Genomic DNA, 13,855 nt, shown 5'->3' with positions numbered 1-13,855 from the left:
TTGACAGAGACAAGAAGTTTTCATAGCACAAATGACCACTCTTCTTAGAAAGCTGAAGACTACTATTCCGAGTTGCAACTCACCTATGCATTCCTCACGTGATGGTGACAGTTCATGTCCCAAAGGACAGTCACACTGAAAACTCCCCTCGGTGTTCACACATGTGCCACCTCTACACAGCAGAGGGTTGCGTTCACATTCATCAATATCTGCAAAGAAATCATGATAAACAAATACAAATCATTTCTAAGGAGCAACAAAGGGAAAACCAATTCTCAGTGTCTCTAAGTGACAAAATCTGGAGGTCAGAAATAATAGGATTGTTTCATTGAAAGAGTGCTGCTCCTTTCCTCATACTGCATAACAGACCACACAAAACCCCTATACATTATTAACTCTAAAAATGGGTATTTTCCCCTCAAGAAAACCAGAAATTCAGTATTCAAAACTAAGTATTCTAGGAGACAGAGGACACAAGAAAAGACAGTAACTGTGTGGATGCTTGCCACTTAGAACAATATACTAATGTGATGAAATTTTCAAGAAGTGCTTCTTAATGCAACCAGACAGACATTTATGTATGCACTGAAATTGTTGTCTATGAATGCTGTTAATGAGCATGTGTGTGTAAACTTTTAACTAAATTACAATTCAGTTCAGTAAGTCCTGTGTATGTCATTGTGCAGCTGAGAAATACGCTTGCTACAGCTTATAATGGCAAACTCAATATTTGACTTACAAACCTGATAAAAACAGCTAACATTGTAAATGTAGGTGAAGAGAAATATGACCAAAAGGTGTTCAAGGTGCAGGATGCACCTCTGTACTCACACAAAGCATTACGGCTACCTATTCTTGAAATTAGAAACTTCTATTCAGATAGGCAGACTAGTAGTATCTTTCATTAGCCTGAGAATTTAGTTAAGGTATCACTGGGTTTTGCAGGTTATTCACAAGAGGGGAGAAACTGCCTGATGATAGAATTTAACATGTCTTTTGCTGTATTCCTGCTTGGATAGTTCCTGCAGCTCCAAAATGTTTTCAGTTAACATTATGCCCTCCTTTCTTAGTTCCTGCAAAAGGCCCTCAAGAAGTCATTCCTCTTCTTGTCTCTTCACTCTCTGCTTATTTATCTCACATCTTGCTTTCCTGTCTCTGTCCTCCAGGTAACGTATCTCCACCATACAGTATTGATTCTCTGCATTTGTATTCTGTCTCTCATGAAGGCTCTTCAGCTTCCACAGTTTACCTTCTTTGGTATGTTCATCTGTGATTCAGACAATGATTTTTTGCTGACTTTTGGAGTCTAAAAGCATCACAATTTGCAGGAAGTCAAGTAAAGATGACAGGAGGCCTCCTGGCACACAGGGACATAGGACCACTTATTTGAGTTCAATTACAAGAACAAAGCTTCTGACAAAACTCGAACACAAAAAGGAAGCGTAACATAAGCAAAAGCAGGGAAAGGTGATGCAGGAGAAATAGAGAGGCACTGTCTGAGTGTGCAGATATGGGGTTAGGAAAGCCCAAGCCACCAGGAGTTGATCCGGGCAAAGGATGTGAAGGGTATAACAGCAGCAGCAAAAAGATGAGGGGAAATGGGAGAAATGAACTGCTGACAAAGGACATGGAAAAGACATGAGTGCGGAGAGGAAGCTGGCCAATTTCATTTTGAAGCCACTCCTGAGCATCCTTGAAAAGTCATGGAAATTAGGCAAGGATCTTTAGGGTGGGAGGAGAGGAAATGTCAAACCAATCTTCAAGAAAGGCAAGGAGGAAGACCCATTCAGCCTCACCAAGATGAAAGTCTCAGACTTTACATTTTCATTCTGTTTTTCATGATGGTTTCATGAAGTACTCCACAATACTAACTCAAGATTTTTTAAGGTGGCTAGTAACTTTTGCTTAGATACATCTCCATATCTATTCTTAGAAATTTAGACAGATTAAAGAGATGTGATTTTTCATGAAATGCTCTCAGATTTTCTTAAGTCCTAGAAGAATCAAGCAAAAGTGAATGACACTACTTTTGACATTCCAACTTTCTTTTCCTAACTTTACCAACCAAATGTTTGGATACCTCTTTAGATTTTTTCAAACTACATGAGTGAATAGTTGCTGCCATTCTAAAAGATCTATACAGAAATGTATAAATGTAATTAGCAGAAAGAACAAGCAAAGCTATGATGCACAGTTCAGTTTTCTGTCCTATGAACTGTGCATGTCTCATTTGTTCACAAGTCACAATAATTATACATACGAAGTGTTCAGTGGAGCAGAGCTAGTATAGCACAGAGTACTACAGGCTTTGTACAGTTAAATGGACAGACTCCAGGTCATCCTGGCAACACTTACCCATACAGTTCTTCATCATCATAAATCCACTTTCATAACCATCAAAGCACTCACACTCAAAGCTTCCAGGAGTGTTGACACAAGTACCACTTCCACATAAGTCTGGGGAGATCCGGCACTCATCAATGTCTATTTTATAGTAATGGAGACATAGAAAAATCAAACAGAATTTAAGGTTGTCCTCCTTTTCACAAAAGTGAACACTCTGTCATTATAAATTAACTCTACAGAAATCATATATAGTATATAAATCAACAGAGAAAAACGAAATTCATGTAATATTTAAAGGAATATCTGATTATGTAAAACAGTTTGTGAAAGATTCATAATGCAATGCCTTCAGAGCTCTCAACTATAGATTAAACTATCTAACAAGTAGCCTTCCATTAAGTGTAATTTAAGGTTAGATTTCTAAGGAAATTACTAACTGTAATGAATTTTGAGTTGTTATTATTATAGAGGTACCAACTGACTCCACGACTACAGTGGCATTGATATCAAATTGCTGATTATGGAGACATTTATGCAGCAATAGCATTATAAGCCTACATATACCCTTTCCATTAGGAATTAAAGCAGCTCCTTTGAAAGCTACAGTTCACTGGTTATCTTATTAGTTAAGTTTGAATGAAACTTACTGTGGAAAACTATACCAGCTTTGTAGAATGTAGAAAGAGAAAAGAAGGAAGAGGTCTTTGTAAGACACACTGGTAGTGAGGCAGAAAGCTAGAGGAATTTGTAATATGGATATGATCCAGTGTAACAGGTCAGTGTTGAAGGAGACAACCGGAAAGAACTGGATAGCCTGTTATTTACTATCTCCTTACATCTTTCCAGACTTCTCTCCTCCTTGCCCTCCTGCCCAACCAGTGTTTTTGGGGTGAAGTAGGGTCCAATGCCTTTGTTTCATGTTCTCCACTATACCCTCTATCTTCAGCTTCATTCACTACTATGTCATTAATTTTTACATATTAAGAAATCAGGAAGTCTTCACAGGGAATAAAAATAACAGACTATTTGAAACAATAAAAACATTAGTCCAGGATAGGGCATAAGATTGATTCTGTCATCCAAGAAGTCCAAGGAGCAAGGAATCCGAGAAGAGCATCAACATGTTCGCAGTTAAGTTGGTAAGCTGGGCAGTAGACTCATTGTGTAAGTGGCTGAGGAAAACTAGGCAAGTATAAGCTTAACTAAAGAATCTGCTAAAGATGTAAAACAGTTCTTTTTTCACCACATGCAAGAGTCTCTTTTGCGTCTGTGTCACTCCCCATGGCCATGTTTCTGCTGGGTGAAGGTAGTTCAGTCCTTACACACAGATGTGTGGAGGTGTCAGAGAGTAATCCATGTGGTGGGCCTGGGATGTTACACAGTATCTGGCCTCCTGCAGGCTTTATAAAACATATCGTTGCTAATTTAAAAAAGAAAAAAAAGTCTTCCATTTAATAAAACTTGGTTCTCTACAGCTGCTCAGTGGAATACTTTCATCCGAACAACCTTTCAATGGAAAACAGAGCCAAAAAAGCTTTTGTAGGGAGAAGTTTTCAGACCTACTCTTGTTAGTTTAGAAATAAAGTTTGTTAAATGCATTTCTCATCAATGCAATCACTATAAAAACAAGGAAATCACTGGTTAGGGCAACATTAACATCCAGACCAACCTCAGTTAACATGCCTTACCACCCACACTTTACTCTATTACTCAGACTCACTCATAGGCGCCTGTGTGGTATAACAAAATCTTCATTTTCAGCACAGAGCCACCCACAATGCAAGCATCCAGGTTCTCATAACCAGAAAACTACCAAGCTTATCTTCTGTTTCAGTTTTTCCAGGCAATAAATAACAAAATATTAAACATTTAAATTAAATGCACCTCCTTGAGTTAACATTGCATTGATGTCAGAATTGCAGAGGTACCTCTGTGTGTGCTTGGCTATCAAATCTAAATGAAAATTAATTTGCAGTGGAGTCTCTTAAGTTCATTTGGTAATAGAGTGTCCAGGAAGTAGGGAATGTAAATTAAGTTAATCTGTATGTTAAAATACTTGCTCTGCAGGTGATCCTTATTGATTTTTCAGGTTGTATTGATAAAGCATGACCTCAGGATTTTTAACACCAATTAAAAGAATTCTTAATAATATGTGTACAAGAAGAATGCTACATTTATTAAAGAATCACTTTCTGAAAGGGAAACTTAAGATAGTTGGCCATTCTGTCCAAAGATTAAGCTCCTAGAAACTGAAGGAAATGAATGATACTAAGTTTCCAGACCACCAAGCTATGCAACAAGTACAAGTTCATTTAAAATGCCCCAGGGACACGGTAGTCCCCATCACTGGACGTTTTCAAGATGGACAAGGTGCTAGATAATCATCTAAATTCCCTTTCCCACAAAAGGTTGGAGCAGATGATCTTCTGAGGTCCCTTTCAACCTGGACTATTCTATGATTCTAGGGAAAATTGGGGAAAACGCAAGACTTACCTGTACAGTTTCTTTCCTCCATATCTAAAGTAAAGCCACTGTTACATTTACATTTGAAACTTCCAATTGTGTTTCTGCATTTACCATTCATGCACATACCAGGGAACACTTTACATTCATTGATATCTGTGAAATAAAAATAAAAGAGCATTCTTAAGCACAAATATATATATATATATACACACACCCCCCTCATTAATGGAAATTCCCTGTTCCTCCTTACCAATTGTATGGGCATAAAAAGCAGGGTATAGGTTGCAGGGGACTGAGGGATGGCCTCCTCCTACACAGGTTACGAGAATGGAAAAATGAAACAGAGGCGGACAGCAGGAGGGGACATTGTTGGAGACATGACTGGAGATGCAGTCTTGGAAGGCAGAACTCCATGTCCCAGGAAGAACCTTGAGGGACTGACACCCCTGGAGGACCTATGTCAGTGCAGAGACACCCCTGAGGGACTACAGCTGTGGGTGACCCATGCCAGTGCAAGGACATGCCTGAGGGACTGTGGCCTATAGGTGACCCACGTAGGGGCAGAAACACCCTGAGGGACAGCGGCCCATGGAGGATGCATGCTGGAGCACAGACAGCTCTGAGGGATTGTGACCCACGTGCAACCTCTGCTGGGGTAAGGAGATCCCTGAAGTACCATGACCTGTGGTGATCCATGCTGGGGCAGGGACACTCCCCAGGGACTACAGTACCTGAGGGACCCACACTGGGGCTGAAGACATCCTGAAGGACCATGGGCTGTGGACAACCCATGCTGGAGCAGGAACACCTCAGGCCCTCCGTTCCATGGGCAAGCCCATGCCAGAACACAGGAAATGAGTAAGAAGGAAGGAGCAGTGAAAGAAAAGACTAAGCAACAAGGGGTGACACAGATAAGCTGTCACAGTGTCCCCAAGGCCCTGCGCTGCCAACTGCCTCATCCATGGAGCTTGGCGGGGCGGACACCAAGGAAGGGTGGAGAAGAGGTACTGGGCTGAAGCCAAGCCTGGGAGTAGGGGAGAAAAGGTATTTCCCTACCTGTTGAATTGTTTAAGCTTTCTTTGCTTCTCAGTATCCAAACCAGTAATTAAAAATTTATGTTAATCAACAATCAATAAAATTCAAATGAAATTTCCTGAGTTGAGACTCTTTTGCCCATGATGCCAATGTATATTATGCTCTATTTTGCCTTCTAACACAATGAATATTCATGGTGTTTCTGAGCCAGCTTGTAATAGATATAACTATTACCTGGTTGATTGATTGTTGTCTTTTAAATTCAGATTGCCAGAGTGATATCTGGAGCTCAGTTTAGAGCAGGGTAATTTTTCTTTTGTAGAATATCAAATGAAATGATTCACCTCTTGTCATGGTGTTTTGCTGGATAGCTGGATAACACAGTTAAAGGATCTTGCACAGGACAAATAATAAAGGTTTTTCATATGTCAGCCTCTCTCATGTGCACCCCTCTCAACAGCATTTATAGACCTGAATGAGCTTTTCTTACAGTTTATGATATAATTTGCTAGATCAATGTCCTTACCTGAGAATCATCTTTGATGAAACAAACTATTATTTCCTATGTATTAGTGTGAATGGAATAAAAGTGTAGTCCAAGCACAAAAGCAGAAACAAGAAGCAAAATCTTACAAAAATCTTGGTGCGGACAAGTTTTTATTATTATTAAATAATTAAGAACTTATTATTTCTAATTAAATAAATTTTAATACAGATAAGCAATGATATTATTATTATTATTATTATTATTAAATTCCTTATTTGTTTAGTAAATCACTACTGAATGCTCAGAGCTTTGCCTGAGGATAGTAACTCCTGAAAATCAGAGCTTACTTATGGTGAAGCAAAGGTCCAATCTGTTAAATTTTCTCAAGCAACTCAACATTTTTCCAGAAAAATCCTTCAGAATACGTTCTTTTAGAAATAAATAAAGTACTAAAATATTTCTTGATCACTTCAGCTTCTGTACAAAGAAATTTACAGTTTTCTCCTCAGATCTCAGTCACCTCAAATATCCCAGGTCTGTTTTCTTAATATTTTTCCCGTCTCTTCAGTGTGGTTTTGCTCTACAGGTGAAGCCAGTAAAAGCTTGACAAAAGGTTTTTATTTAGTTCCTTGTCATTGCAGCTCCTTGTTATCACTGCCCTCATAATTTTAATGCAACAGACACCCTTCCCTTTTAATCACTTATTAATTCTGCAAACCACAGAAATAACCCATCCTTCTTCAGTCTCTCTTTCTGAGAACACTAGCCAAATTTTAATAATATTTTACAATTATATCTTAACTCCTTGACTTTATTGAACTTCATTTGACCCTCGGTTCACTCTTTGCAAAGCACTACCTTAAAAAAGGGTGCACATTTTCTGTTATTGTCATGATTTAGAGCTCCCTTTCCTTCAGTCCTGTTGTAGTCATTTCCTTTTTCTCCTTACCAAATTCAAACTTTGCACCTTTTCCTTTTAGGCTCCTGTAACATTCTTGAGCACCATGCAAGCAGAGAGTTTGCCACCTGCAAGGTCAGCTCTTTCAGGCAAACATCTTTATAACATCTCTCATCTCAAGTATGTACAAACATAGACACAAATCCTGGCATTTTCTTACAATATTCACCCAGATGTACCTAATACGCATTTTTAGATCCAAGAATGAACCCTTACCTTTATAAAATGGCCTGCCAGTTAGAATATCTCCCCTATTGGAAAAGCCAGGACCTCTGGGGCACAGAGACTCATATTCGTTGGTGCCAGGCTTCGGACACTCCTCGCAATCGGAGCCCCAGGCAGCCCCCACAGCACAGCAGCAGGCATCCATACGAAACTTGCCAGGCACAGACTGAATGCACTCATCTTCATCCCATTTCAGGTAGCATTGCTCCATGCGAATATCTGCTCATTTTACAACAACAATTAGCATTTTACAACAACAATTAGGCATTTTATTTTATGCTAAAGTTTTCTGTTCTTCAGAAGCACCTATTTCTGAGGCACAAGTGCATGTGAGGCTCAGTTTCTGGGAGACAGATTTCTGCTCAAGGCTCCATGCTTCCGCACAATGTTCCCATTTGAAGCTGCTAATATTGCACTATAGTTAAGTTTCTGGATCTCTGTTGTACCACATAAAAATGCAAGCATTTCTTTTGTTGTCTCCTGTGATTGTGCTTTTTAGGTTTCTATGCATATTTGGTAGGACAGAGACATGCATTTCTTTACTGTATCAGGTCTTCTTATTTACAAATTGACCTGCATTCATAGTAAAAAAAAATAATTCCTACTTATGTTTATATTATTAAATTAATTTCATAACACAAGGAATACAGAAAAAAAATTGCTGACTGTTGTTAGGCTTACTTTAACACCAGTTAGCAGGAGACAACAATATGGTTTGCAGAAAAGGTAATTATGCTTATACTCAAGGGTCCCATTTCCAGAAAAGCAGGTAACCAAAAGATAGATCAACCAAGTGTGCAGGCAAAATCTGTACTTGCATATCCAACTGTAAGAAAAAGTACCACACACCAGTCTGCACACAGAAAAAAATCACCTTTGCTGTATCTTACATACAGTAAAAAACAATAACAATCTATTTGAAAGCATCAGTACATTCCACATTTTTCACCTATTTGTGTACCAGTAAAGAAAAAGAGTTTAAATTTTTTAGAAAAAAAAAATCACTACTTGTTAAAATATAAAATTGGTATTAAAAATGGGTTGTTAAGTCTCTGCATGCTAATTTCTATAACATATGCCCAAATTCCAAAAATTTGGTAAATAGTATCAATAAGGGGAAGCGGACAGTATCAGTTACAGGACTGCTAGAGAAGATGTCTGTGATACTAAACAGAAATTTGTTGATAGCTTAATGCTCACCAGGGAAAGAGAGTTACTTTCAGTGTGTAAGGAAATTCACAAGGACACACCGTGTCTCATAAAGTAACTTCTGGACATATTCTAGAGCCTCCTGACATGACTGAAATGGACTGGATGTCAAGCTGTATTTTCAGGATGAATATGAGCTTTAATGTTTCATCTGATATACAGGACTGGAAACTAGGCTTTTGCAAACCTTAGTAGGAACTCTTAAATGCTTAGTGCAAAAAGCTTTGAAGAAGATGCAAGATCTAAAAATAACACAGATGAGCTGCTGAACTCTTCCATACAAGCCCTTTAAAGTTGTGCAGAATTATAATATAAGTTTACCCTGTGCATATCTGAAGTTAAACAATTTAGAAGCAAGTATAAGAAATGGAAATTGTTCAAAGAATACTCATGGTTTCCTGTAAACTATTCCACATCAAGATCATGTTAATTTTCATTTCCACACACTAAGCAAACATACTGCTAATAAATACTTGTTTGCACTAAAATCACTGTAGTGGATCCTGCAGGAAATAAACATATTTCAGAAATACATGACGTAGTGCACAGTGCTTGTGTAGCACAGGAGAAAGCACACAACTTGTAATATAAAAAGTTATTTTTTCATTAAAATAAGAAAAGGGAATATAGCTTTGAGGGTAAAGGAATACTGTGTTTTGCTTCAAAATGGCTCCTCTGTTTGATGTTTTAATTATATCTATCAACCACAATTAATTTCACACCTGTTCTTATCAAATTTCTCATTGAGAAATAATACAGGGTTGATGGCCACAGATACCAGTGACTGGGAACAGAATTACTAAATTTGGTGGGCGGGGAGTGGAATATCAAATAAAACCTAATGTACAAAACTGCATATGATATGCACAAACATAACGGATAAGTGCATCCGGGCAGACTTGGTTTTGAATTGTTTCATTTGTCTGAGACATTTATACTAATTGTACACATCTGCTTCATTTCAAAATTCTGCTTATTTTAAAAAATATTTCTAAAGTTATATTCACATTAAAAAAATCCACAAGCTGGTAACTATTTCTATCAGCTGTTGGTAAGGCATAGTGCAGTTAAGGCAAAAATGTTTGCTTAAATTTGAATCTGCTTGAGGAAAGAGAATATTGTTGAAGTAAAAACAATAAAAGTTTGAGTAGGAAGATCCTTGATATCATGCAACAGATGAAAATTTTTTTTCAGTCTGCTGCACTGTTTTCTTAAAAGAAATCAATGCTGTCAGTAATCATATTTTTACAGTCCTGAGAACTGTTAAGAAAAATCAATATGGATTCCAGAATCTATTCTAAACATCCAGTACCCTGATTTTATCTTTTTTCCATCTCTGACCAAGGATGCAGATTAATAATCCTAACTACACGTGCTACAGGATACTTCTGGTTTTTTGAACTTACATAGGGGTTCTGTATTTTTTATACCTGAAGTCTTGCCTAGAGAAATGTATGTCTTCATGGACATCGTGTTTTGTCAGTTGAAGATACTGATCTGTACAACAAAGATAAAGTCTTATTTTTATCTACACTCGTTTTGATTACTTTCAGACAGACCAATTTGCATCAGCATATTTGTGCTACAAGGAAGTATCTGAGTTTTACAGAATGACGAGATAGCAATAGAGAAGAGCACTGTTCACACTGCATTACAAGCTCCTGGCTGATCAGCTGACTGAGCATCATCTAGCGAGTCAAACATTCGTGTTTGTGAACAGGAGTCAGAGTAAAGGCAGAACTCTAGCAAGACGTACTGATTGCTCTGCAGGCAAAACAAGTCTTAACACAAACTTTCGTATTCCCCCAAAGGATTAACAGCTCTTCCCTGAACTGACACAGGCATTTGATATCTAAGCAGGAATAAATGAAAACATACACTTAACGAACGGCTTTCGGAGGAATTCAGAAACAAATCAAACATCCTTTCACACCTCTTTGAGAAAAATTTTGGACAACTGTTGGACTCAGATAAAAAGCTGTCAGAGTTGGGTGAGCTCTTACCTAAACACACTCGCCCTGTTCCATCCAGTGTCAGTCCTTCAGGGCACTCACAGTGAAATGAGCCTCTGCTGTTAACGCACCTCCCGTTGGGACAAACCCCCGGGAAAACATCACACTCATTTACATCTGTTGGGGAAACAAAGGGTTGAGTTACATGCTAACTCGAAGGAGACAGCTATAGCTTTACTGAGAATTTATGCTACAGGAAAGAAAGGGAGAGGCTTTCATCCATACTGTATTTGGGTCTGAACACTGTTCTGAACGAGCATCTAGCTCGGTCTCCAAGGACTCTTGCAAGATCTTCAAGTCATAGGGCATTAAGATGCCTCATTCTCTTCTCCAAAACAAGATGATGGGTATGGCTGAGAGAAAGGAAAAACTAAAGGAATTAAGTGTATTTTAAAGAAGCAGTTCCATTCTCTTTGTATCATTTTGATATTCTCCAACAGCATAATGTAACACTTCGCAATAGTCAGTAACTGTGAAGGCATTCATCTAAAGTCAATATGATTATGCCTGATGAAAAGAACAACATAATAAATCCCCTTTTATGTCATTTTCAAATAAAATAAAAGTGATATCTTGAATAAGAAGCAAAAACTTCACCTTCACAGGTAACACCCTTCACTCTGGCAAATCCTCTTGAGCAAGCTGTGTCTGGAATCAAGCCAGAAAGATATATCACTGCTTTAGAATGACAGAAAGATCAGAGTAAATAATTTAAAAATAAATATATCTTCAGAATTTTCTAATAATTAGACTGTATAAGGTGGTGAGTGCTCTAGGTCACCCTAGTGCATCTAGGTCAGCCATCTCCAGGAAAGCAGGGCTCCATCACGCATAACAGTTACTTGGGAAGACAAAATGCCATCACTCCGATAGTCCCCACCACCTCATCGGGTAAGCAAAAAAATTATCAGAGTAGTGGTATTTCACCAATAGCCGGGATGCCAGCAGGCGGGTCACCCCACACCACTTAGCCTACACCTCTCACCCAGAGAGAGCTAGACCTAGACCTCATCAAGAAAAGCACTGACTCATGCATGTTATTTAAAACAGGTGAATAATTGAGGAAATTAAATCTTAGACAATTACTTTTCTTAATGGAGACCAGAATGCTCAGCATCTAATCATACTAATCTCTGTACTCAGATGTAGCTGAAAGGTAAATATCCTGCAAAGTTGCCTGAAGATTTAAAGCTTTAGTGATGCCAGTGATCACTAAAGGCTTTTTTTCCACTGCAGCTTGATAAAGGATCTGAGCAATGACATTATTTTAGGATATGCATGTAAAATGTAGCATGATGTACTGATATGAAAGCTTGCTGAAATGTAACTAGTTAGACAACAGCAAATTTAATGGCCAAATGTACCCTGTCTGAGCTAATTAGCTCTCTAGATTGATTAGTTTTTGATTAGTTTTACCAGTCTAACCTGACTATGCTGCTTCCTGGAGTCCAAAGTAATATCTTTGCTTGATGCTGCACTGCACACTTAAGAGCTCTGTTGAATGTTGCTTGCACCGCTCTTGTTAGACAGGATACATGTGCCCACAGTTATTGTTCCAATTAAAAATGAAAGGCTAAAATGTCCTGACACTGGTTCAGCTGCAAGTGGCATTATTCAAACGTTATGGGGAGAATGCAGCACAGCATTTTTTCCACAAACTAGAGCACACAGTTAGCATTCCTGCTTCCAACTTCTAAACTTAGCCCTGTAATCTAATAGTAGTACTATTCTGCAATCTATAACTGTACATAAACTATGTGTTTGAAAACAGCTGGAAAAAGTGTTAACAGCCCACAACATAAAAAGCCCTCAAGACTTTTACCAGATATTTCACTTTATTATTGTAGTCCTTACATCCTTACCCCAGTGCACACTCCCTGTGGAGACGAAACACGCATAATTATTAAACAATTTATTTCCTGGTAACTTCAGCTATTAGAATGATCTCTAAGGGTAATTACAAGTGATGCTAAATAGGACAACTTCATTTCATACATTTTTTGTGTTGTCTGTTTGTTTGTTTAATATACAGAAAACAGTAAGAATCTATGCAGTGGTACTTCCTCTATTCTCCCAAAAGACACAGGATATGAGACCATACCTAATTCACATCGCTCACATGGACTGCCCCAAGCTGCTCCTAAGGTAGCACAGCACTCAGATTTCAGTGTAGCACCATTGATGTTGACTTCACAGCGACTGTCTTGGATGTTAAGCCAGCAAGTCCCCTTCAGGCTATCTGCAGCGGAATAGAAAACAATATGAAATTGTCACAGCAAAAACAGTTGGCGTGCCATATCCATGCCATCAGCAAACAGAGTACCAAGGGAATGCAGGCTCTCTTTTAAAAGAAAACCTTCCATCATAGTAATTTTGTACACATTTTAATTTAGAAGTGGTGGAAAGGAATAGTACTATCACTAGAAGTGAGCAATAGAGCACGCTGCTTGAGGCATTTTATAGTCCAGGTCCCAGAGCTAGCAGAGGTCCTCCAGATACTACAGTGGATTTTCTGATTTATTTTATCCAGTGATCAATCAGTCTGAAATACACAAGTTACAACAAAAGCAGAGATCACAACCTGTGACTTCCCCTTTCAGCAGACTGCCTGAACCACTGGGTTATGAAATCCAGGTGCCCTTGCCTCTCTCTCAGTTGATGAACCTTCAAGGTTGTCAGGAAGGAAAAAAAGATAAAAATGTGGGGGATAGGGGTGTGCTACATTCTTTCAGGGGTCTGGTTCTGCTGGTGCATTAGCTACGCTTTGAACATGCCTATTAGGTTATACTCCACTCTCTGCTCCTGAGGGTTCAGTCCCAGCACACCCAGCTCCTGAATCACAAATTGCATCGCCAGGCTGGGAACCCAGACCAGCGCAGGCCAAACCCATTCCAGTAAGTGCCCAACCATGTCAGGCAGCACCTCCTGACTGCTGCCCAGGCTAGACAGCCACTCAGCAGAGGGGAGATTTTCAGCCACAGTTGCTGTCTCTGCTTCCTCAACCCCCCTGAAATTCTCTTTTAGGTACCCAAACCTTCAAGTCTTAAAATTTATGCTTTTAGTGCCCAAGCTGTTTTTAAAAATGTCAGTTAGATCCTAAATTGGTTACATACTTTA

At 38.7% G+C, this 13,855-nt stretch overlaps 1 protein-coding gene across 1 annotated transcript in view; it reads right to left on the bottom strand.

Annotated features, from left to right (window-relative positions):
* The window catches only part of FBN2 (fibrillin 2), a gene marked incomplete at both ends in the record, with an annotated part of 177,172 nt that overhangs the window by 54,435 nt on the left and 108,882 nt on the right, over window positions 1-13,855 (bottom strand). Inside the window, 7 exons of the mRNA XM_082013613.1 lie at window positions 84-209; window positions 2,356-2,484; window positions 4,840-4,965; window positions 7,509-7,736; window positions 10,730-10,855; window positions 11,336-11,386; window positions 12,840-12,977. Of these exons, the coding sequence (XP_081869739.1) occupies window positions 84-209; window positions 2,356-2,484; window positions 4,840-4,965; window positions 7,509-7,736; window positions 10,730-10,855; window positions 11,336-11,386; window positions 12,840-12,977 (924 nt within the window). The remainder of the gene's footprint in view (window positions 1-83; window positions 210-2,355; window positions 2,485-4,839; window positions 4,966-7,508; window positions 7,737-10,729; window positions 10,856-11,335; window positions 11,387-12,839; window positions 12,978-13,855) is intronic.

The sequence above is a fragment of the Phaethon aethereus genome (assembly GCF_964289735.1).
Source record: "Phaethon aethereus genome assembly, chromosome: Z".
In the NCBI taxonomy this organism is placed as follows: domain Eukaryota; kingdom Metazoa; phylum Chordata; class Aves; order Phaethontiformes; family Phaethontidae; genus Phaethon; species Phaethon aethereus.
This window is presented reverse-complemented; position numbering and strand designations above follow the sequence as displayed.